The sequence below is a fragment of the Stegodyphus dumicola genome, chromosome 9 (assembly GCF_044657685.1).
Source record: "Stegodyphus dumicola isolate Sdum_Otavi_A_Nest chromosome 9, ASM4465768v1".
In the NCBI taxonomy this organism is placed as follows: domain Eukaryota; kingdom Metazoa; phylum Arthropoda; class Arachnida; order Araneae; family Eresidae; genus Stegodyphus; species Stegodyphus dumicola.
The window spans coordinates 36308599-36335079 of record NC_140776.1 but is presented as its reverse complement, the minus strand read 5'-3'; the positions used below and the strand labels follow the sequence as shown (position 1 = coordinate 36335079).

The 26481-nt window shown below is 32.4% G+C and overlaps 1 protein-coding gene across 2 annotated transcripts in view; it reads right to left on the bottom strand.

Moving 5' to 3' along the window:
- LOC118193346 (cell adhesion molecule Dscam1-like) overlaps window positions 1-26481 on the bottom strand; it is a 672928-nt gene that overhangs the window by 78337 nt on the left and 568110 nt on the right. For both annotated transcript variants that reach the window (XR_015042955.1, XM_085823337.1), the window contains exon 12: window positions 3955-4074. Coding sequence is in view for 1 of the 2 variants with exons in the window: in XM_085823337.1 (XP_085679463.1) it covers window positions 3955-4074 (120 nt within the window). In the remaining variant the exon portion in view is untranslated. The remainder of the gene's footprint in view (window positions 1-3954; window positions 4075-26481) is intronic.

The window sequence follows — 26481 nt, the reverse complement described above, 5'->3', positions numbered from 1 at the left end:
TTGTCGGAGAGAAATTACAACCGAAGAAAGAACCGTTCGACTGGTCATTTTTGATCATCTTTGTCAATTGACTTTCGCGGCTTTAGCTGATATTCGCAGTAATCACTATTAAGACCCATATTCGTTTGCAGGGGAATTTATATGAAAATTTTACTGCTTACTCTTAAAGGCCTCCAAGCGGCCCAGGTGCATATGTACATTCAAAAATATCTGTCACAGTACCTTTAAATACATAGGCACGTAATCTGAAATGTGTCCACACGATTGAGTTGTATGTATATACATATATATATTGGTTTGGTTTTATTTAGTTACGGAAAAGCCTCGATGGCTATCTGCCTCAAAGAGGGTTGTCTTCGTGGAGAACTTTCTAAGAGGAACTAGCTCGTATACACGTTACACATGGGTAAAACCACGAAAACGCCCATGCAGCCAGCCCGTTCGCGGGATTTGAATGTATGTATTCGCGATGTACGTACGTATGGGTATGTATGTGTGTATTTGTATCTCTCTCTCTCTCTCTCTATCTCTATCTATATGTATATATTTTGAAGGAAAAAGAGTTAAGGTATAAACAGGGTGAGTTATTTTGGAATTATAATTACGAAATACTTTTTACTCATTGCTTTTTTGAAAAGTCCACGATTTTGGAGACTAAAGCGTGGCCACCTGCAGGCTTTTAAAAATACGCCCTCTAAAATTAGGAACATCTAAAATTTGGAAGTAAGCAAGTAGAACTGCATCTGAACAAATTATTGTTATAACGATCGAACTCAAAAATATTGTTATTTTTTCAGACTCCCTTTCAACCATTCAAGCGATTATTGCACATAATGTAGCGGAATAAAAAATTATTGAATCTTGCAGAATTCTAAATTTTCTAGCCTCAAAAAGTAAGACTGTTATTTTACACTGGATCCCGGCTCATGCTTGAATTACTGATAATGAATGGGCTGATAAACTAGATTAAAAAGGAACTGAAATACAAGATATATATATATATATATATATATATATATATACCCATATATGAATGTACCTTGTCCACTTTGTGCAACCAGAATTTTTTTTGAGATGGACAGAGATCATTTGCTAAACTGTACCTTGTTGAAGGAAGAAAACCTATACAGTCGATACTGGTGGGCTAGTAAGTTGTTGCAGTGACTAATTATTATTGTAATTATTTGTCATTTGGTATTCCATCTCCCAGGTTTGATGTAATTACTGTTGTAATGATGAGGTTAATTACTATTTTGTCCTTTTGTATTTCTTATTTTTTTCCCCATGCTCCAATCTTAAGCATCAAAGATTCAGAATCAAATGACGTATAATATAATGTACCAATGATGTATAAGCAAATGCCTTTGCAAATATTTCATTTTCTTTTGTGGGTTAGTTGATTAATTTCTTCTTCATTCAGTGCCCGTTAACATTACTTTCATACCTTCAATGAAATACTGAATGATCCAAATTAATGCATTAATAAATATTACTCCGTTCAGTTTAAAGACCGGATATATCCTGTCATGACAGTTAGGTATTTGTTTCAGTTAATATTCCCATAATAACTGATTAATACTATAATTTCTAATACTCTTGTTAGTACATTTCGTTTTCATTTTGAAAGAAGAAGATTGATTATTGGACGGTAAGTGGTTTATGTGATTATGGCAAATCCTCGAGTGTTATCTGCCTAAGGGTAAGGATGCCTTCCTGGAGGACTTTCTAAGAAAAACCAGCTCATATACACGTCACAGATGAAGAAAACCACGAAAGCGTCATGCAGCCAGCCCGTTCGCGGGATTTTGAATTTGAACCGAATTACCAGTGTTCAGCAAAATTACCGCTTGACTGCTGTTGTACTCTTACAATAAGCGAGTAAGTTTATAAGTTAAAAGGTAATAAGTAAATAAAGTTTATCATTTCCCATTAATTTAATTTTTTTCTCTGTAGGGAAAAAGCTTTTAATAAAATAATCTCATATTTAAGCAACCGACATTTGGATTTAATGGCATAACAAAGCACATTTAACACAAAAGTATTTATACATCACTTAAAAAATATATTTCCTTCTTACTAAATAAGGAAAAAAGTGAGCACACACAGAATCTCAATTTACTCAACACTATCCTTTATTTCTTTTTCTTGTGAAAGAAAGAAGGAACTATTGTGAAAAAATGAATAAAAAAATAGCTAAAAAGGGGTCTTTGTCAGAATATTTAAAATAAAGAATGCGCCTTTTATCCGAAAGCTTTTCTTCCATATACGAGGATATAATGCATGCTTTTATTGAACACCGAAACTGGATATCCTTAAAAAGATATCAGCTCTTCAACTTACCTTTTTGGACAGTAAAAGTAATATGATCTTTTTTACGAGTCTATTGAAGCCAGAAGAGACATACGAAAAAAATATAGAAAATGTACTTTACATTTTCTGCTCAATCTTTATTTAAAATCTAAAGTGTCGAATTACCTTCTATGAACGAGTTTCGAAACCATTCGAAATATATTTTCGAGCGAAAAAAGTCAAACGGAGAAAATCCTGTCGCATTGTATTTCATTACTATTTTAGTCAGCAAGAATGTTATAGAGAAATATAGTAAGAGATGAAAAGATCTGGAGCTACATCTTGGTGCGAATTGTTTCCGCCTGTAACTATACCTTCTGACAGGTATACTTTACATTGAATACCTGGAATTAAACATTAGATTTGTAGAGAAAGAATTGTTTAATTATTTAATTTTTATATATGTAGCCTGGATAAATAAGAGTGAACATCAGTACCAGTTCTGGTACGTGACAAATTTGTTTATGCTTGCAATAATAAACTTTTGGAAGTAGTTCAACTGAATTTTTATAAACCTTAATTTCTATAGTTTCATTTTAGTATTAGCTTTTATATTAATGAAATACGTACACCGTGAAAATAAGTGGGCGAGTTCAGTATCTTCTGTTCTACTAGGCCGATTGACGAAATTCAACTTGCGTTTTTACGTCTCGAGAGACATAGGATATATGTTAAATTTATATATATAGCATTGTTTTAATATAGGTATTTTGACAAAAAATCGGACTTTTTCTGAAATAACATACCAATTTGTTTAAATATTTCAATTCCACCACTGAAATTATGCCTAGACATAAAATTGTGTAATTTTTGGTGAGAAATTTATGGAGAAATTAAAAAATGTACCTTGGTGTTTTTGTTTCAGTTTGCGCCAAGAATAATTCACTTGGCGAACTTCTTAATTTATGGCACTCTATTTTCCTTTCCTTTTTTTCATTGTACAGGAGCGGGAAAAAGTCATCGTTCATACCTTCAAGTAATTTTAACACAGTGCGTAAACCACATTAGGCTTTATTATCGCTTATAACAAATATTAAAATATAATTTTAAAGCGAACGAATATGTCATTTTACGTGTATGTTAGGAAATTTTGAATAAAATAATTTTTTTAGAAGTGCCTAGAAATGTATATATTTTAAGATGATGGCAAAATTTTATAGGTTATAATTGATTTTTTTACCAAAAAATTTCTAAAAATTATTTGAAAGTACAAATTTTAAAAATAGATCATAAAAATGAGTGAATTTTATTTGGAATTAACCTAAATTTCGAAATGTTTGTCAAAGCATAATCGAAAGAATGAGGGGAAAAAAACTGAATTACTACCCTGAAAAATATCAAAAATACTGAGTTAGGTATTTGCTACGGAAGTTTTGCTGGCAAATGAATCGAAAGTGGTAGATACTTTCAATCTAGATATTTTTCAATAATAATGACTTCGGTATAGTTTCAAACACATTTTCTCATTAAGATTTTATCCTGGTCTGAACGCAATCTTTTTTTTTTTGGGGAGGAGTCAAAAATTGTTTGATTAGCATATTTCAACAAATAAGGTAAATCAGCGAAACTAATAGTAAATCTAAGACATAGAATTAGAAACCATACCTTCTGCTCTCTTCCAAAGTATCTGAGGCTTGGGAAAACCATCAGCAACACAATTCAATATCACATCAGACCCCAGAACAGCTTCTGTATGTGGTGGCTCTGTGGTCCAGCGAGGTGGGGCTAAAATTATAATGAACTGATATCAACAGAAAGCTGGAGAAATGTTATTTCCTATTTATGTACGTGGGAATATGTACGAAATATAATAAAATTTACAAAAGTCCTGCAATATGTCATTGATTGGAAATTCATTAAATACTTTTAATGAAAGTACATTAAAAAATATCAAATTAAAAATAGAAAAGCTGTTACTGCAGTTTATAATTTTTTTTTTTTTAAATTAAGAAATCTGTATAAGTTTATATTTGATATTTTTTTTAAACCCATTAATATATTTAAGAAGCTAAGGAAATTGAAATTTAGAGCAATCATCGAAAGTTAATAATTTATTAATTTTTGACATAACTCATTAAATATTAGCTATTATATGTATTATTTTATCAATATTTTTAATCATGTTAATTTTCAAAATTTAAATTTGAGTCAAATAAGTTGACTTGGTACATTTTTATCCATATACAAATAATAAAGGAATACAGAATTTTTTATGTATTACACAAATTATTATTTACAAATTATTTTGAACTCGCACAATATTACTTTTGAAATCTATAACATATTTCAATCATCTTACTGCTATGAGTCACATATTATAATTATTTTCTAGTCATTAAGTTACGTTTTATTGTTACTACGGCTTTTAGAAATTTGTGGTTGCTATCTCAACCAGCAATCCCTTTGCCACTTCCGGTAGCAATTCGTAGCATTGCTGTGATAGTATTTCAAAAGTTACGATGAACTTGCATTTGAAACATTATTGGGATAATTTCTCTGTTTCAAGCAGACTTTTAACAAGTAGAAATAAAGTAAAAACTGCTTTGAGGGTTAAGAATGCAAATAAATAACCACAAAGGAGAGATTTCTTAATACATTCTTTTCCAAAACAATTACTGAATCTTTGAAGCCATTAAAACACCTATTATTGTTATTTTCCCGTTATATTAGCTCTTTAAAGATCAGTTAAAAATTTAGCAACAATATCATTTTGTTATCATCATCATCATCAATTTAGCAACAGCATGTATAATATATAAATGATTAGCAACAGCATGTATAATATATAAATGATATTGATACATACTGTACATTATCAAAGAATATTATATATAGACAATGCAAGACTCATATGTACTTAAAAACGTCAATATACTAACGATTAATTATTAATGCAGAAACAAATGCTGGATGACTTCCATTTTTAAATATGAACTTCCCTTTTGAGATCAATAAGTAAGAAAATCATCTCTATATTTAGTAGACAATAGCCAAGATGAACCACTTGCTGAAAATATCAGCAACATCAGGTTGACGAAGAGGCAACATCAGGCAGCTAAGTGATTAATACTGTTTTGAAACTTAAAAAGGCGAAAAAAACGTAACGTGCATCGTCTTTCTCCGCAACATATCGCCGAAAGCAGAACGCGCTGCAGAATTCTCTATGAGAAACAATTATTCGCACAAAAATGGAAAAATGATGTCACAATACTTAAATTTTGGGTGTAATTGAATGACTTCAATAAAAGAGATTCTATTTATTAACATCAAATTGGAGGACAAAATCTTAAAGCATATTTCAAAGGATATTAATAAAGTATTTCAAAGTGATTTGTGATCGTTGTTTTTTCATATAACGGCAGATTAAAAATAAAGAGCGTGAAGAAAAGTGGCAAGATCAACTCTATATATTATCAAAAATATATTTTGTACCTCATTTTCAAATATGATATACCTTCTCTTTAGCCACAGTATCATCAATCAGTAGAACTGCATAAAGACGAAGCAAGCACACGCACATCAAAATCCACTATTAAATTCCTGGAAAATAATGGCACAAGAAACGATATCAAATCCATACGTTTTACTCATATACCTACTAAATCTTTTGATGTAACCCATATATTTTTCGCTTTTAGACTTTTAAAAAGCGAATAGTCCAAACATCGAACTACAATCCTCCTTCGACTCTGGAAAGCTGTTCAAGAAGAATTGGGTAAAATACATCCTCCTTTACTATAAGAGGCATTAATGACTTGGAGATTACGGTGTGTAAAAATTGTAAGGAATAAGAGCGATCAAATAGAACATTTAAACAAAAAAAGTTTCAGGTAAAATATTTCTGCAAATACAATGAAAATCACCTAAAAATGTGCTAACAGCTTCTGCATTAGATTACATGAGAGATATCAGTTTAAGATATTTTAAATATACATAAAATATGAATCAATTTTGCATGCCGATTATGCTCCGAAACAGTTTATATTTTCACTAAAATCTGAGTTAGTTTTGGAATTCTCAGCTATATTATAATTTAAAATTTAAAACGTTGCTAAACAGAATGTTGCTAAAATGTAAACTACTAGCCGCTTTGCGGACAGCCTTAGTCTGGCTTTTAAATCTACCGGGAAACAAACGTCCTCTCGACAAACGTCGAATCTAAGTACGTCTCGATAAACGTCCAACATCCAAGAAAAACGTTAAATTTAAAAACTGCACATAATTATCGCCCTCATTTTTCCGAGTGGCAACAGTGCTGATATCAGCAACAATGGCAACATTGATATATCAGCAACAATGGATGCATGCCATTGTTGCTCAGTATCATCGATTTGATGCGATTTTACCAAAAAGCATAAAATAAAAAACTCATTCGAATTTTGAAAAACTCTCTTCAAGATGCACTGTCTCTTTTGTAGATGCACCCTATGTACCCAATTTCGTAGCCCTGGGTCTATTAGCTTACGCGCAGCGCGAACGAAAGACACATACGCACACAGGCATTTACTTTTATTATATGTAGAGATGATACATATATTCTAACGTTTTCTTCATACACATCTTGACGACAGAAACCAATCTACTCGAAAATTTATTTTCTAAAGATTAGTTCAGAGTAATTAAGTGTAAGTGCTTTTTGTCACTGTTTAAGCAGTATTAAATTACATCTTTAATTCTAAGCAAAGAATTATTTCTAATTTAAAACTACGAGATATTCTGATAAAAAAGATTACAAAATAAAATAAACTAAACAAAGTAATAGAATATAGTCTTATGAAACTTTTTCCAATCTTCCCTAATCCACTTACTACACATATGTATCTGAAAATCGAGAATAGGGTTAATCGAGAGGACGTACTTCATTCACCTGTTATCATCCGGATAACAGGTTATTGAGTAATTATTATTAAATATTTTGCATCAGCACTAGTCATGAATGAATATACGGTAGGCTGTTACTTTGAAATTTACTTTAAATTACTTTGAAATTTACTTTAAATTAAAGGAGAAATTATTATGTTCAAAGCTGATAAAATGAGCGGAGGAACAGCCTTTTGATGAACTTTAGTGTTCAAAGAAGGTAAGCGAAGCTCATAACACTTCTTCGTTATAAATTTCGTGCAGTGCTGCCGAAACATGAAACGCAGGGAGCTTTCGGTGATTATATTTTAAAAGAAGTATAATACTTAATTATCTCTTCAGTAATTTAACTACCACCTGGAGCGGCAATCTCGTTTATTTTGCTGAAAGAGAAATGCTAAATTTCCTGGTCTTGAGAGAATACACTGTGGTTTTTTATCTACTGATGAAAACTAAAAATGGCTTTCAAGTTGAAACATTTCTCCGTTATTGTTGGAGTTAGTTCTTCATTAAGGTTTCATATTTAATGGCTGTTAGATGTGAATATTTAAGAAATTAGGAAATGAGTTCTTAGGAAATATAATAAAATCAGGGGAAGTCAACATATTACTTTGTACACATGTTTGACTACTCTATTATCTCTTTATTTTAAAAATATAAAGCTTAAGCAACAAAAGATATCCTAAAGATGTCACCGCTATTAACGTAAACATTCACATTAACGAAACTTCAATTAATTGCTGAAGAATAAGAAAGTAGGAATTTAATACACCAAGCAACAGTTTACACACCTGAGGAATAACAAGCCAAAGCTGTTTCCTGTTAAACGGGAAGCTCCTAATGAAGGAAAAAAGCAGTTTACAAATTTGCTCAATATGCATTAAGTATATATTCTACAGGACGCCGGTTTCACTTGAAATCAAAGGATGTAAGCGATATTTGTCAAAACTGTATCCATGACAAGCTGTATATCTCGAATCTTCTCTAACATGTATGACTATGAAAAAAATATAATGTTTTCTAAGAAAATTTGGAAATAAAAATTGCAGCAGTTGATTGTTTTTGTTAACTGAATTGGCAAATGTAAAGGATTTCCAAAGAACAGAAATGCAATAGAAAACACTTTTGTGTTGTGTCGCCTCTTAGAAGAAATTTCTTCAGTGAAAGAGAAAGGATGCTTAAAAGATTAGGAGCAAAGAAATATGGATATTTATTAGTCGACTCTCTCAAGAATATGAATAAATATAATGTAATGAATTGTAAAATATAGTGCAAAATATGAAAATGCACATTCAGTGCTTTAAGAAGTTAAATTTTAAAGCATTGTAACGAAATATAATTATCCTAGTAGTTGAGAGACATTCTGCCGGTGATGTAGAAAACCAGCAATGGCAAAATACATATGTGTGCATTTGAAGTGTTAGACTAGCAGTGATCGAATGAATAAAGCTGAAATATCATATGGATTTTATTTGAGTTTCGGTTATTGAGATGGGTGTTCCTAATGGAGGGATATTTTTGTGTACTTTACTTTAAGGTAAATAAGAAAAGGTTTTTCTTTAAAGCATTCCACCTATGTCAGCCCTTGATGACTTCCACGTTTAACTGCGATAGACTATATTTTATCTTGACAAGTATGAAACAATTGTATAAGGGTTTTATTTTTAGTTAGAGCTGTGGTTTGGTTAAAAACTCTCAAAAATATTAAAATGCTTCGATTTTGGGAATTGGAATTTTATTAATTACTAACGATTTCAAAAAATGGAATTCACTTTATGTCATTCATCGTGCATTTTCACTCATCAAGCGACATTTGGGAATTGAAATTTCATTTTTATAACATGAAGAGCTTAGCAAGTATACTGTATGATAATCTAGTCATCTAAATTTATCTCAAACTTTATATCAATCAATAAAGCACAGTAAAACGTATTTGTATCTTTATTATTCTCTTTGAATTTGCCTTTGATGAAATGGTATTTTGAAAAACTGAACCATACGTATTTATTTTTTTTAATGTGGAGTACAATGTGCAACATAAAATAACATACTTTTAGACTTTTTATCTAACCAGGTTCTAGATTCCACGTTGAGCCTCAGATACCATGTGTAAAAACATGATGTGTTGCGGCTTTCTGGTGTCTCTATGGACGCTTGATGACAATAACTGTTTAACCTGTAGTCTCGTATTGTGTAAGAAGATGAAGGTAGGGAAACGTGAGTGACCGTTATCACGTGAGCCTGCCAGTCGTCTGATTGTTTCGTAAAGTCCTAAAATCATATGCATCGCATGCAAAATCAAATACAAATAAAATTAAATAAAATAACGGAATATGCGAGAAAGACAAAATAGTTCAATCATGAATTATTTACATCATGTGCAGTCCAAAATTTTATAATTTCGTGCAGGAAGAGGCGAAATTAGCAAATGTAGAACAGAGGATTCAAAACCCTCGATCTCAGTACGTGTGCGAAACTTTCACGCTCAGTATTACTGAGCCATTAATTTCTCGCTATATTGCTACTAAATAGCAATCTTCACTGAGTTCGTAAACTGCTACGACATAGAATAAAGCAACTCCACGTATTTACAGGATATTCACAGGAAATTAAATAGTCCAACAAGGAAAGCTGGCAGAATGATAAATTTTAAATTCACTAAACGTAAGTACAAATCCTACATATTTACAAGTACGGCCGATTTTTAGATAGGAAAGGTATCGTCAAGGGTATATACACTCTATAATAACAGTATGGACGCACCGAGAAGGAATCATCCAGTTGCTTTGAAATTTTATATGCATAAATGTTTTGACCAAATTTACAAATGATTAAAATTATGTGTCTAATGAAAGAATAATGTGATCTCCAGCTCATCGAAACTGCGTATCCAACAGATTTATGTAAGGAGCTGCTCTTGAATTGTTAAAGATTTCTGTTGCTACTTTCAATGACTGAAAAAGTGCCTTGCCACAGGATTCGAGTTCATTACAAGTAAATGTCAGAGTTTGAATGAGGTCGTATCATTGGATTGAAAGAGGCAGGTTTGGCAATTTGGATAATCGCTCGTCATATGAGTCGATTAGAAGATGTTGGCAAGAATGTCAGATCAGATGTCACAACACCTCATTTATCGCTATCAACCATCAGAAGTGCGACCTGCACATGAGTGTCCACCAAGACCATTCACAGAGCCTGATAATGCGAAATCTATGCTTGTACTAACCGTTACCCACCTGCCACTCATGCCAGGCCTCTGTCGAGCCAGATTATAGTAGTGCCTGGCTCGGTCTGGTTGGAATGATGCTGACTGGGGACCTATTGCCTTTAGCGACGTGTACCGCTTCCAACTGTGTCATAACGATCACTGAAAACGGGTCTGGACGACCAGAGTAAGGTGCCTATCCTGCTTTCACAATTGCACGCTACAAATGCCCTCAACCAGGAGTTACGGTCTGGGTTGCTATTTTCCTTGATATCCGAACCCCTTTGGTCTTCATTAGGGGTACATTTACAGCACAGCGGTACGTCGACGACATTCTGATACCTGTTTTGATACAGTTCCTTTGCAGTACCCTGGCCTTATTTTTCATCAAGATAATGCCAGACTATATAAGGGACGTGTTACTATGAACTGTTTTACAGCTTGTTAAACACTTCCTTGGCCAGGCAGATCGCCAGATCTCTCTCCCATTTAGCATGTCTCGGATATGATGAGAAGGGTACTACATCTACCAGGGAATGTTAATTACCTATCCCGACAATGGGAGGAAATTTGGCAAGAAACACCGCAGGAGACCACTCCTTCTTGGTGCGTCGACTTTTTTGTTATAGAGTGTACTATAAGTGGTCTTAGACATCTGTCTTCATTTAGGATCTCTTAAAGAAATACTACGGAATGGTTAAGAGTGGCACATTCACTGACCTTCGAGGAGAAGTTTCCATGTCATTTTCAGATGATTATCTAGGGCATCAATTTTGACATCTTTACTCTGTAAGTCATTTACCAAATAGTAAATTTCATGTGTACAGCATGCAATAAATAGATGTCGTTCTTAGTTGCGGCCGCCCACGTCACGGAGTGTAAATCAGAATAGGCATAAAGAGACCGTTAAGAGGTGAATTACACGCGTTTTGATAATTTCAATGATTGACGATGAAGGAATGATAGACAAGGCCTTACTTCTTACATATTTTATGTGATTATTCCAAGCGAGTCGATCGTTTATGTAAACTCCAGGGTATTTTATGTGTCTGAAAATCGGAACTGGTTCATCAAAAAGTAACAGATTTTACTTGATTATTTGATTTCGCTTGGTTATTCCCATAATTAGCAGCTGAGATTTTGTGCATTTCTGCAAACTTTCCATCGTCTGCTTTCTTCCTCAATCAATGGGATGTTGTCTTGTAGCTCTCAAATAGCATGATTAATATTTGATGTTTGCAGATTTTCCTGCTAAGGCTGTATCTTCCGTGTAACATGCTAACATTAAGAACATTAATGTGGGGTTTGAGGCCGATTTTGGGAAGTCTGAAACATAATTCAGATATCATATCGGGCGAATTATATGACACCAGCGTTGATAGAGATTTCTTGGAGTAAATTGGCCACCGCGACTTGAGAGCTTCGATAAAACAGGAATCAGTGAAGAAGGATGATCTTTCGAAGTTGAGGTTAATGAGTTTATAGAAAAGCTCCTCATGCAAGACAAGGTCAAATGCTTTCGCCACGTCTAGCATGATGAGAGCGCATTTTACTTACCGTGCAGGGCAGCTGCTGCAAACTCAGTGATACTGACCAATTATTTGTTCATCGAGAGTTTCTGCCAAAATGTTTCGGGGAAGCAAATGCAAAGAAAATTTCATTAATCGTAAGATGACTCTTTTGAAGACTTTGCCATGTCCTCGCAAGAAACGTACTGCTCTGTAGCTTTTAGGCTTGGTATGATCTTTATTTGCTTTCGGAATAAGTATTTTTTGCCTTCTGCCATTGTGTAGTAGGATCTGCAGAGACATGCGTTGATGAGTGAGATGTATTTGCAGATGACATTGTTGAGAAGATTTCTGATGAAATATCATCTAATCCGGGGGCTTTGTTTTATTTAACCAGATTGCCTTTTTGTTTATAGACACGAATAAAGAAAACACATATTAAGGAGCATTTTTGATGTTATCTACGTCTTTAATATTTAAGTTTTTTCATATATATTATTGTGTTGATTAAAAAGGCAATGTTTTAACTAACAAATGCAGTTATTTGCTTTTAATGAGAAAATTTCCAATCTTCTGAATAAATGTGTCTGGGTTTAAAATAATTTACACGGGTTAAGAAGGACTTATAAGGATTCTTTACTACAAATATCTTCAATGTTATTGCCATAATAATGAACAATTACTTAAAATGTTAAGGAACTGCTGAAGTGAAAAGATCGTGGTTATGATATAAAAATATACGTAATGTACGAGAGTAACAGGTTACTCAAAGGAAATACTTCAGAAATATTTAATTCCGTTTCTATTTTAATTATGCAGTGATACAAGAAATTCAGTCAGCATATTTTTCGATGTTTTGAAATGACTTGCTGTTTAACGTTAAACATCTAAAAATTTGAACTTCATATTTAGCATTGTAAAAGCATTATGTTTTTGATGCTGGATACATGAAAAATGACCTGAACCTCTCGAATAAGCGCCGAGTATGCTGCCCTTACACCACGAAGGCATACAGAAAGGAGGGAGAATGTATCTTAAATACTCCCCCTTTTAAAGGGAGACTGGGGATTAGGGGAACCAATCACCAAATCCTTGTGGTGAAGAATCATCATCCACCACCTTTTTTAGGCGCCACTGTTGAGTCCCTTTTTTATGTAGAAGATATTAAAAGCGTGCAATAATCTCACCGGGACTCGAACCTTGGACCTCTGGAATACGCGCCGAGTGTGCTCCCGCTACACCACGAAAACCTGTAGAAAGGAGGGAGAAAGTATAAAAAAAATTTATGCTATTTACTTCTTTTCTTTTTTCATAGTCTGATATTTATAGCATATATCTTAAACAACCAATTTGGATCAAACGCATTTGTATTCTCGAAGTAGAAATGTATTTTATTAGGCTAGGTATTGAAGTTACGAAACCCATTTTATATAACTTGTTCTTCTTAACAGCATTTTGAACTTATTTATTACATTTGTATACATCATCGAGCCATTCAAAAAAGGTAACATTTTGTAAATAAAATTAATTATCTACAGTTAAACATCATATTATGTAAATTATACTAATTTTTCATATCTCATGGAATCTGAAAAGTAACTGTCTGAGGTACATTTTAGTACTCTATATAATGTTTAAAAATTTCGGCTTGAGTTTTAATTTAATGCTTTAAAATTTCCCAGCACATTGATAGAAATATTTTGCTGTTCTATGAAAAAGACTAATGACTAAAATATTCCAGTTTAATTTTCTCACTATTCATTTAGAAACAACTTTTTAATGGTTTCAAATTTTTTAATCACTTAAATGTAACGCTTCACAGAAATGCCAAAACTTCTAACATATTTATCAAATTTAGCGTTATTAAACCATGCACGCGCTACATGGGAACAAAAAATATCGATTTAGGTGCTGTTTTTGTTGTTTATTTCATTTAACAAAAGCAGACGTTTAAAGCTGAGAATTTTTTTTCAATTTTTCTTTCTTTTCTTTTTTCATATTCTGATATTTCATCTCTCAAAAACTGCTAAGTTAATGACCCCCAACTTTGCTCGCCATTTAATAGCATAAATTTTTTATACCTTCAATTTTCTTCTTATGGAAAAAGCTCGCGTTAATAATTTCAGTTGCTACAACGTCTAAGTAACGTTGCTAGGCATATAATTTGGTTAGCCATGTGGAACGTTAGTAAAACAAGAGTTTTTTTACACAATCATTTTTTGAAACTTAAATTAAAAATAATTCATTTCAAACAGTTAGGAAAATATATTTATGTTTTATGTATTAAGAGTTTACGATCCAGGTAACTCTTATTCGCTTCTTTTGTAAATACAGCCGTTGCATTAAAATATGTGGTTCAATATCTTCTGGTAGAACATATACTTTTTACATTAGCATTTGATATTTAGTCATTTTTGACTAACTTTTTCGAACAGAAGCAGTATTTTTTTTTTTTTTTTTGAAAAACTGGATCTTAAATGAATTTAGTTTTAGCAGGTGAAATTTATTTGAATTTTGTGTTGTTATAAATTTTATCCTAAATTACACTTTCTAAAGTATATGACATATAAATTAAAATTTTTAAAACAAAATGTATATAAAGATGCTTTAAAATCAAGTCGACTTAAATTTCATACAGTTTTCCCTCAAATTTCAGTGGATATATAAAAGGCTAATATGTGTTTGAAAATAATTTAAAAAATTACTTAAAATTAACTAAAACCGCAAAAGGAATTTTTTATGAACTTTTAACAACTTTAAGGATTTAATTTTAAACATATTCTTAATGTCTTTTAAAAAAAATTCAGGAGAACTTAAAAATATATCAATTGTAGAGATAAGAGGAAACCTCCATTCAATGTCAGGGTTCTGAATTGTGTACAGGTTATGAAGATTTTGTCAACTTTTATTTTAAAATAACATTTAATTTTATTGTTTTTTGAAAACTTTCAGACCTTTTCAGACGATATATACAATATAAATACATAAGGGAAATGTTTTTGTCAGTGTATTGAGAGGCGAAAACAACTACGAAGTTGCATTAAAAATATTATTTAACTAAAAATGTTTAAATATGCTAACAAATACATTTAATTAAATTCCTCAAAGAAAGAGATATTTTTACTTTATTTTTTTTTTTTAGAAACAAGGAATTTATTGATCTTCTCTCGAAGATTTAACGTACTGGCAATATAAAAATCCCTGATACTTGAGGAAAATATTTTTTGCAAGCCTCTTCTGCAAGAGATCCAGTAAAATTAATTCGGATCATCTTTTGAAATAATATTTAATTTTTTTATTAAATAACGACCCAAACATTTGTTTTGAAAGGAATACTCCCAATAATACCTAAAACGTTTTCTTGTAATAATATTTTGGAGTGTTCTAAAAGTGCAGCGAAATTTAAAATTTATTATTCATAATAAATATGCATTTTTATTAGCCCATTATTCTGCGAATTTTATTATATTTAATAATTACAAATAAGAAAATCTTTCTATTAAATTCTTTCAGCTTGTGTAATGTCTAAATGTTTACTATTTTAAATCTTGCGGGTTGCATGATTTCAAGGGAAGACTACATGCCCTTAGTCGTAAACTCTGTATGAGATTATGAATCTACCAATTTGATGTTAAATGATCTTACTTCTGGGGAAGTAACAACAGGTTGAAAAGACCATATTTTATGGGTATTGCTAATATTAATTCGCAAACTAGAAGGCTTATCGAATTTTCTTGACTTAAAATTGTGTCATGTGTTAAACTAAAATACATTGTGAATTATTATTAAAATTCACTTTCAAAAGGTTGCAAATGGCATGAAAATACATGAAGTAATGGAAAGTAGTCTGGCGAAAGAAAATATGTTTCCCATTTGTATCAATAAATGACGTTGCAATTGCCATAATATGCTAATTAAAAGAGATGACACGCACACTACATACTAGACTAGATAAAAACATGGAACACATGCATTTCTCGTTAATCTGCGTATGAGAAGCTCGCCAATACTCTGTCATTGAAAGATCGGGTAATGCTTATGAGGCATTTTAATAGCACGGTGACTGCTTCAACTGCTCTAAAGAAGTTCGAGTCATTTTTATCTATATGATGCGGCTCTGGTCTGATACACGTCAAAGGTCCGTGAAAATAATTCATGAATTCGAAGACACCGGTTCATCAGACGTGAGATCTGGTAGAGAAAGGAGAGGAAAGTGTTTAGACATCAGTGGAAGATATAGCTATAGCAATGAACGAAGAGACGATAAGTGGGTTGAGATGCTCAATACAAAAGGGATTGTTAAAATTACGCCAGTTCAGAAGTTGCTTCCTGCTAGTCTGGTTAGAACGGCAAATGCTCGCCCTATTATTACTTGTTCAGATGCTAGTAGAAAATGCATGGCCATGCAATATTTTGTAGACAGATGAAGACCATTTTCATCTCCATATTGTTTTGCAATACTCAAAATTGCTGAACATAGCAGACATTGGACCATTCATTTTATATCCATTAATGTGCGGAATTTGTTCAGGGCAGTTGAAATACAGTCACCGTTCTTGTAAAATTATTCACAAGCAGAGCCCAATTCTTCATTGATAAAGTCACGATAATCTTCTCAGAAACAGATAAACGGGAACTGCGTTTTGTACTCCGTTTTTTTATTAACTCTAATATGAGGTGTTCATGCCACTTCTTTGAGAACTAGCAAATTATGACAAGTACAACGGCATTTACTGATAAAATTTTCAGACAAATTCTCATTGATTTATGTATATACAGGTAACATTTCAGGTCATTGTGACCAGTAGTTCTTTTTTACAGCCTTTTGGAAGTGGAACTTTAATTACAATCACCCCGTATGTTTACGAAGCTCAGATTGCAATTTCTTTTTCATTTTACAATTTTATATATTTTTAAAAACTTTAAACTCTTTGAGATGTTAGATTATAATATAAGCTTTCCAGATTGTACTTTTTCCATGCATTGGATAAAATACGTTAATTTCAAATTTTAAAACTAACAGTATATCGAAACCGCAGGGATTAATGAAATAAAAGATATATGTGTAATGGAATGTGCACAATAGCTTCTAAATCTATTCTCTACAGACCCTCTAAAAATATATTAAATATTTTTTAAGCAATAGGCATTTTCCCTATGGAATCGTCGACCACTTTCTGTTCCATACTTTACTTTCTCCTTCTACTAGCAATGGAGCTCTACAAATCTTTCCTTCAGTTTATCCCAAGCGAAATATACGTAAAGAAATCTAAGAGCTATTCTTTTCTAGAGCTGTCGACAAGATAGTGCATTAACTCAGAAGAAGAATTGAACGGTGATACTCAAGAAAAGACCAATGGGGTGGAAACAGTTTAACTTGAGAAAGAAATGAAGCAACTGTCTTTTATTACGAGAAAAGTTTAGGAACAATATAGTTACCAGTAATCAAATACATCTGAAATCTCTTTTACATAACTTTAATAACACTAATCGAAAATGACAAAATGATACAACTTTTAGAATTTGTTTTCAAATCAGAGGAATATTATGAAATGTTAATTAGGTAATTATGAATATTATAAATATTAACTCTCTGATCGGCACGGAGTTTCACTAAGAAAGCCTAAATTTCCGGAAACTACCATGAGACCGATTTTAATTCCAAAATGACCTTGGTATATTATACCTGGATTGATGTGCTTTTAAAATATTTCCTTCATTTCTTGGATATATTGCAAGATGCACGTATATATAAGTTCTTACAGACATCACGAAAACACTCTAGGCCGTATATATACGGTTTTGTCGATCAGAGCACTAAGGACTATTATGAATAAAAAATTCCTCTGTTATTAACTTTAGCGAAAGGTGTCTGTTTGCGTTAACATACATTTGCATCATCTAAACCTTTACAGTAAACTTAATTTTTTTGAATGAAAACTATTTATGAAATGCTAATTTTTACTATCGGGAAAGAACTATGTAGGAGTATATATTCCCAAATCTCAAATTTTTACTGGGCTTGGAAGCATTATTCTTCTATAAATTTACTAGTGGCATTAATTTGAAAATTTTGTACTATTACTGGTTTATGTTTTTAGAGATACTTCATATCTGAAAGCATCCATCTCTAAGCTTTGGATTTATGGTTATTTAAATTATAAGATATTTCTCCCGTCTTCCTAACGTGCCTTCGTGGTGTAGTGGTTCTGCATGCTGGGCCGGTATTCCAGAGGTGCGTGGTTCGATTCCCGGCGAAGGCGTTTTTTCATTTTTCATCTTGCCTGCTTCCAAAAAAATCCTAATCTCTCTAGAAAATAAATTATGCATATGCATTGCTTGGAACTGAACGACTGGAATGAGATGTGTATAAATTCACTTTTCGATGTAATAAGAAACAGTAAGTTTATAGCATATAACATTCTCATATAATATGCAAATAATCACATATCATATTTATACGTAGGTTGATAGCTTACAATGTAAAGTAGTCGGTGAACAATGAAGATGCAGTATGTATCAGTAAGGAAAAACACATCATTTTTATAAGACTGTCTCTTCCGGAATTATTAGTACATATATTTCTATTTTTGTATTGTACTAGTAACATGTCGTCTAACGTAACACATCCCCATATGAAATCAATTGCGCTTTATTTAAATGCTTTAAGTTCACGTTGAATCTATGCATGTGTGAATTCTCAAAATTTAAAGCGCGGTGAAACACGACCACAAAGTGTATCAAAAGGTATTCTCAAAATTTGTTCTTATGAGGTGTTGTTTCATCATGAACTCAGTTATGAGTTCTCATGAAATCAATTATGAGTTATGAGTTCATCACTCAGGTTGCTATTGGCATGCGGCTCTCTTCCATAGTATTGAAAAAGTCTTCAAAAGTGTTCCTCTTGCCATCAAGGTGTGTGTGTATTTAATTATGGAAAAGCACATTAGGGCGATCTGCCTAAGGGGAGGGATGCCTTCGTGGAGGATTTTCTAAGGGAAACTGGCTCGTATACACGTTACACATGGGGAAAACCACGAAAACACCCATGCAGCCAGCCCGTTCGCGGGATTCAAACCTCGGACTGAACTACCAGTGTTCAGCGTCTTTACCGCTCTGCCGCTGGTGGGCCCCTTTTACCATCAAGAAAGACTCTTTTCGGTTGCAAAAAAAACTATGATAATATTTCTCTTACTCCATATCATACTTCCAACAATTTGAAATTCCTCAGGTTCTCCAGAAGATCAACTTTTCAAGTTTTTTTTCTCGCCTATCTTTGGAATTTGTTTTCGATATTTAAGATCTTATAAGATCCTATATATGAATTGAGTTTTTAAGTACTTTGTAGTATATCTTATCAGTGTGGTTTCGCATATATCGGCCAAATGAAAAACGTGTTAAAATTTTGCGTAAAGGAAGATGACCATTATGTTAAAATCGGAAAGTAAACTTAGCTTCCGATAGCTAAATATATTGTCTTTAGTTTAATAAAAGTCATCCATAAAGTCTCTTCAGTTGGTTGTTTGGACCACACTAAAGGTTTCTACATTCATAATCGTTTTTATTTTATTTCACAATTCCAATCCAATCCTTCCAAACGCTTTAAGAACTGAAAATATTATTGTTTTTCATGACTTGTTTTCTAGACAGGGACCGCAACATCCGTGTTGTCTTTGCTTTGTCCATCTTTCGGTACACAAATGGTTTTGTCGCTTCTGGTTTTTGTGTAAAATGCTGTGTCTTATCATCCTTAAAATCAATAGAGTTTGATACACAATCTATGTCAAATTAAGAGCATTGCATTGACAAGCTTATATTTCATTTGACATGTAGTCAATTTTATAAGTATACGCTTAATGCGCTTACTTTATTTGGAGAGTTACCTTTAAGGAGGACATGCAATAGTCAAGAAAGAACTTCTGTTATCTCCTGCAGAAAGTTACATCTCTTGCCATCATTAAAGATAGTTAGGAGGATTAACGTCTACATTGTGCCCTTTTAAACGTGCGTCTGTATTATGTGGACTGTTAGCGCTGGAACCAACTTCATTTGGGTTCCACTTTGCTAAACTTTGTCCTTAATTTACCATGCCGAGCTGTTATCATATCGTCTTCTCTAAAACTTCAGCTTTCAAATTCATTATGTTTTCTGATGAGGTCCCTCATGCAATATAAAATAGAAAATTGGGAAATAATCTTGCAGAATTAAGGAGTCAAGTCAAAGATATGTGTAATACCAAGGTATGTCGGATTACACACACGCTAAATATGACTTACAATGAAACCTACAATTACCCATGACCAATCTTAAAACTTATAATTTACAATGGCTTCTGTCCCTCGTATGTATAAATCCGTATGTAATAGTTAAGACATTGAATTATTACACACATATTTATGAATGGGAGGCACAAAACAAGATTTACTGAGTGACGGAGGTTGGTGCATTAAAGGTATTGGCTGTAGTCCTAATTTAACAGTTTTTTTCCTTTATTCTTGAGAAGCATATTTTTAATTTGAATTATCTACTTCAAAGGGAGAAATCTATACATTCATAATTAATTTCCATGGAGTGAAGAAAGAGCAAGAGCAAGCAGGTTGGCAGAAGGAAAGAGAGAAAGAATGTGGCGTAGCTTAGATGAAATATAGTTTCAGAAATATTTAGTTTCGGTTCAACTTTATTTTAATTGGTTAACATTCAGTTTCCTTTCCCAAATTTGAAAGACTAGTATGTAATGTACTAACTTCGAAAAGACGCAGTGTAAAGCGGTTCAATATAAGGTAGAAGGGGAAAATAAATTTAAATAGACAGTTGAGGGATTAACATTAGAACTTTGATTTGCATATTTTTAATTTCGTGCATGCGTATAAGCTGGTGTAAATGTACCATACAATATATATAGCTGTATACATATAAGTTAAAATTAAAGTAAATTAAATCAAATATAGTTATATAGATATGCTGGCGTGCGTGTCTTCGAGTGTTCCTAGTATATTTGTCATATCGTACAATCATTTTCACTCTGCCACATAAATTTCTTTTCCTCGAAACAAGGCTAAATATTACGAAACAGCACTGCATTAAATCATTTGCAGAAGTCTGCAAGATAATTGAAGGAATATTCAAAAGAATTTACGATAGACAGGTGTCTTAAAATTGAGATCATGAAACATTCTTAGAAACTTAACATTATTGAAGATATGTATTTTAAAACCGTGAGCGGTAATACCCCTTCTCATTTTGAACACGCTACTGGGTGCTTATAACTGTAACATATTAGGAAGTAAGAGAATTATAATATGTATAATTTCAAGGGAAACATGAGATAATCCGCGCTAAAGCAGCAATAATAAACATTTTTAATTAAAACTTTAAAGCTTTGAAGTTTTAATTTATTTTGTAATTAAAGCTTTAATACACTAAATTAGAGAAAAACTATATTGGGGTTTGAATTAAACCAGATAAATATATGATTTTATTTATCTTTTACAATTCTTGAAAAATTAAACCCTTTCGGATTAAATTTTATCTTGTTTTGTATAATTTAAGAAATGCAGTTTTTAATTAACTAAGATTAATTTTGATTGTTTTAAACTCGTGTTCCCTTTTGATGAAAGCGGTTTAAAACAATCTTTATTATTCAATTTGTAGAGACATTAAGTATTTTTGGAAGCAAGAAAGATGGAAAATTAGCAACCGCCTTCGCCGAGAATCGAACCACAGACCTCTGGAATACCGGCCCAGCGTGCAGAACCACTACAGCACGAAGGCACGCTAGGAAGGGCGGAGAAATGCCATATACGGAAGAAATACCCTTTTAAAGGGCGACTGGGGATTTTAGGAGACCCATTTGCAAATCCTGGGTGTGGAGAGTCATCATCCACAACCCTTTTAGATCGGGCGCCACTGTAGAGACATTAGGTATTTTCGGAAGCAGAAAATATGAAAAATTAGCAACCGCCTTCGCCGGGAATCGAACCACGGACCTCTGGAATACCGGCCCAGCGTGCAGAACCACTACACCACGAAGGCACGCTAGGAAGGTGGGAGAAATACCTTAAAAATTTATCAGATTTTTAATATATAATTTTTCTGGCCTAATTTGAAACGATTACAGATGATTAATTTTATTCGGATTTGTCCGAATAAAATTAATCAAGGGCTGAATATTATCAACTAACTCCAACTCAAGGTAGGTTTGATACTATCAAGGTACCAGTTTTTTCCACCTTCACCATCTTCTATCCTGTCCTGGACATAACTGTCCTACGTTCATTCTACTTGAAGCGCCCTTCTATGGACACGAAGCTCTGACAGCCGGAACACATCATGAACTTTTCATTCTAATCTCGGAATACAGCGGAAGTTGGAGTTATTTGATAATATTCAGCCCTTGATTAGATGATTAACTTGTTCCAACCGTTTGCGAGGACGCTTTCACTGAACTGATTGCGCAAATTTTGGTCTCGTTCATTCGCTCTCTTAACACTGTTGTATGTTCGAGTTGGAATTCTAATATTTCTCTTTTCTGCCTCTGAGCGTGGAATGCGACCCTATATTCTATGGTAATTATTGCTCATCTGGATGAGTACTGTCACCCCTCTTAATTTGTAAAAATAATTTAGAATCACCCTGTATATTATTTAAAATTAAACAAAAATCGTTTATTTAGTTTTACAATATATATTAAGGTTAAATAATTTAAATAAAACTTCATCTGAGCAAGAAGCCGAAATCGGAGAAAAGTATTTTTGAAAATTCGGCTTTAAAGTACTCTAAAAAAAAAAAAAAAAAAAAAAGCAATTTATAGCTGTTAAAGATTTTTTTACAAAGTTAAAATCAATATTGTTGTCTGGTTCAAGTAGTAGCTGCATTCCAAATGTATTAATTCTTACTTCAAGTCAAAAAAGAAACAGAACATAGTATCAGGTTATTGGTGCAATAATTTTATCTTCCATTGCAGTGCTGACTCGTGATTTTAATTTTGCTTTCTTTTGAGTAACTGTAAAAATTCTAGACATGACTTCGATGAAAATGTTACAAGTAAATTTAAAAAACGAAACTGTAACTTCATCCTGCAGCATAATATCGTTATCTGCTATATTTCTTAAAGGCAATAATTTGTGAAACTATGGTATGTAATGTACATGCAAATAAATAAGAATTTATTTCCATGCACAATTTTGTTTACTTCAAAATATATTTATCATTTATAATTCCCGAAAATTACATTTAAATTTTTTAAAATTTTTTTATTTATATAGGTACGCTCAATTTCTAACTGAGTGTATAAAATATTTTTATTTCAATTGCAGATCGAAAATTAGATATTATATCTCATTAGAATGAGTATAAGACACTATTATAATTATAATAGAAGTAAACTGAAATATAGCTTATTTTGAGTTGAATAATTAGGATATATAAAATAGCCTTCAGAAATTAAGCAGAAATTTTCAAATGATGAATAAATTTATAGATTTTATTGCGAAACATTTATATTACCTTAATATTTTTTTCCTTATATATCATGCAATTCAATTCAATTCGATAGACTTACAATCAAACACAAAAAATTAGAATGTATCGTCTGCTTTCAAGAACATTAATGTTCAGAGAAATAACTACCTATTTCAAATCTTAGGAATAGTGTGAATTAAATTTGGTTTATCATGCTTCTCGAGAAGGTTCTTTGGAAGATTACTTCAAAGAATTCGCAGTTGGGAGATGAAAAGAAAGCAATTCATTATATGACAATATCTTTTCTGCTGTTCATTCCATTACTTATTCCAAGAAACAAAAATAAGGAATAAACCAGTCATGCGAATTATTGCATAAACCCTATTATTTTGCAATTTTTAGGACTGTCTTCAAATCGAATTTGCAAACATGAAATTTGGTGATAAAGATTTATCTTCCATTTAAATACCCAAAACACAGATACAAATAAAACGAAACACGCTTACATAGGATAATTTTAACTATCGGGGAACTGTTGTCTTTAAAGGTGTATTTTGAATTGGATTTGCCGTGCCACTGTTTGGGCTTAGAAGGTTATAACATCGTCGAGTGACCACACAAGCCCCAATGCCATAGTCGCTGAGAACTTAAATCTGCTCTTCGCAGGATTTCACGATAATTACACGAATGTCAACATCCACATACGATCCGAAGCATAAGAACGTAATGATTCATAATTAAATACCGAATAAATTTAATAAAATAAGAAAAGCTAACGATCAACCGGAATTCACAGAGATGGGAAAAGCTTCAAATAAAAGAAGTTACGAATGAGGTCAGAACTTAGTCTTTTCCCTTGCAATCCTGAGCGATGACCACTCAGCTAATATGCTGTTATATTGGCTTGAAGAGGGAAAATACCTACGTTCACTGAGATCCATATTCAGGAAATTGGATAAAAAGGGATTCTCAGTGTGAAACTCAGTATTTACGTAATAGCGTAACCACCTTAGCAGAAGTCGCCAAATTTTCAGAATGTGCCAAAGTCTGGCAGCCATACGCATAATCATTCTTCCGGCAACCACACTCCTTTTTAACAATACTTAAACAACACTGCCCTTTTCGTACCCCTTCTTTTTTTTTTTTTTTTTTTTTTTTTTTTTTTTTGTATTCGTAAGTTCCAACGGGTTTTATAAACAAATCCTGATACTTTTTGCCTTGAGATTAGTTTCAAAATAAGAGTTTGGGGGAATTTACCAGCAATCGAAGAAACTACGGTAAAATTTTTGCAAGATTAGAGAATTTTGCTGACAATTGTATAAAAGGAAATACGAAGCAATTGATTTTCTAGATAGCTGATGGTGCCTAAGTTTGTACGAAGCCAAGTATCCGCAAATCTCTGTTTTTTTAAAGTGAAACAGATTGCTGTGTACTTCAGCAGAAGACTAAAGCAAAAAATTGCGTGAATATTTGAAGAAGAATGTAAGTGTTTTACTTTTAATGCATAACTTAATCCTTGTTTGGTAGTTAAAATTTGCATTTTAAATTGCTAAAATATGTTTTCATATGTTGATAATGTTTACCGACTTACGATAAATATAGATAGTTTGGAAATCTGTTTAAAAAAGGAAGCCACAAAAACTACTATTTTACGCTCGATAACTAATTTCGATATTTTCATTTGAAAAATACCACCAAACTGCGCGAAGGTGGTTGCGTTATTATATAAGTACCTGTAACTGGACCAAAGCTTGAATTTCCCCCCACCCCTTTAAAAAATAATTTGAATTGATACATTTAGGGAACCCATAAATGCCGATTTAAATTGGCCTGTAATCAGCATACAAAGAACAAAAAAATTCTCCACTTGTTCAATAAGCATCGGTGAATAATGTTATTTCAAAACTTTAATAGCATTACGTCTCTCAGAGTGTTCACATTTTCTTCTGAAAGGCAAAAATTTTCATCTACACAGAACAATAGAGCTTGTGGAGGAATGCCTTGGGACCGAATGTATATTACGCGGAGCATACTGTCCGGATATCAATCCAGCTGGAAATTTAATAAGTTGATCTAGCTCTTAAGTTTCAGAAAGTGGTATTACCTTACTTTCTCTTACCTTAGATCCCCCATCGATGTTTTTGTTATAAGCAGAGAGCTACATTTGGTGTATCAAAATTTAATTGCCATTCATCTCAGATGTATTAACTGTGAAGGATAATTTTCGAAGGAAGTACAAAATGCAGGCACATTTTTTTTTTTATTGTACTTATGTAGAATCGGTACTTACTGTCTAGGAATATGATGTCTGTAAACTTACTTCTTAGGTGGCTGTCTAGAGGCTATTAAACTAGTCCGATTTACAGATAACTTGAATATTTAATGAAACATGAATAGTTGCTACAAACTACAAAATGATTAATGTGCAGAAAGATGAATTTTCATAGATGATATATACAGATGAAGAGAATCGACTGTCTTTTACATGTAAACATCTTTCAGTCGCGTCATCGTCTTAATGGCGGAATCGTCCGACTTCCATCATCGAGAAAGTAAAAGATTTATTCTCACAGCTTGTCGCGTCATTCGATTATAATGAAAAATGCCATCCCACACTTATGAATAACGGAAGTCCTAAATGCCGGCACATAACCTAAATATTGCTAGGAGTGTGTTTTTATTTTGTACTTATGAATAATAACTAGTTTTTCTTCGGAAAAATTAAGGCGCTGTTTTACAAATTATGTCTAATTTATGATTCTGCTTAATTTTTGAAAATACACATGATGTTTTATGATTTTCGGAATACATTTCTTCAGCACCGCAGATTATGTGTATGATAACATCGTTGTTTAAACTGAATTTAAATTCAAATTTAAATACTATTTTTAATGACAGTTTTTCTAATTTCAGAAAGAATTGATGATCTTAATCCAACAGAATAAATCAGATATTCTTTTAAAATATTTATTGTTAAATATTTTAGGTACTTGGGTGTCACAGACTAAAATAAGCACTAATTCCTTCAAAAACAATTTGCTCTTGAAACAATAATTTCTTTTACATTTCGATCTATCACACTTTTTATTCTTTCATCTC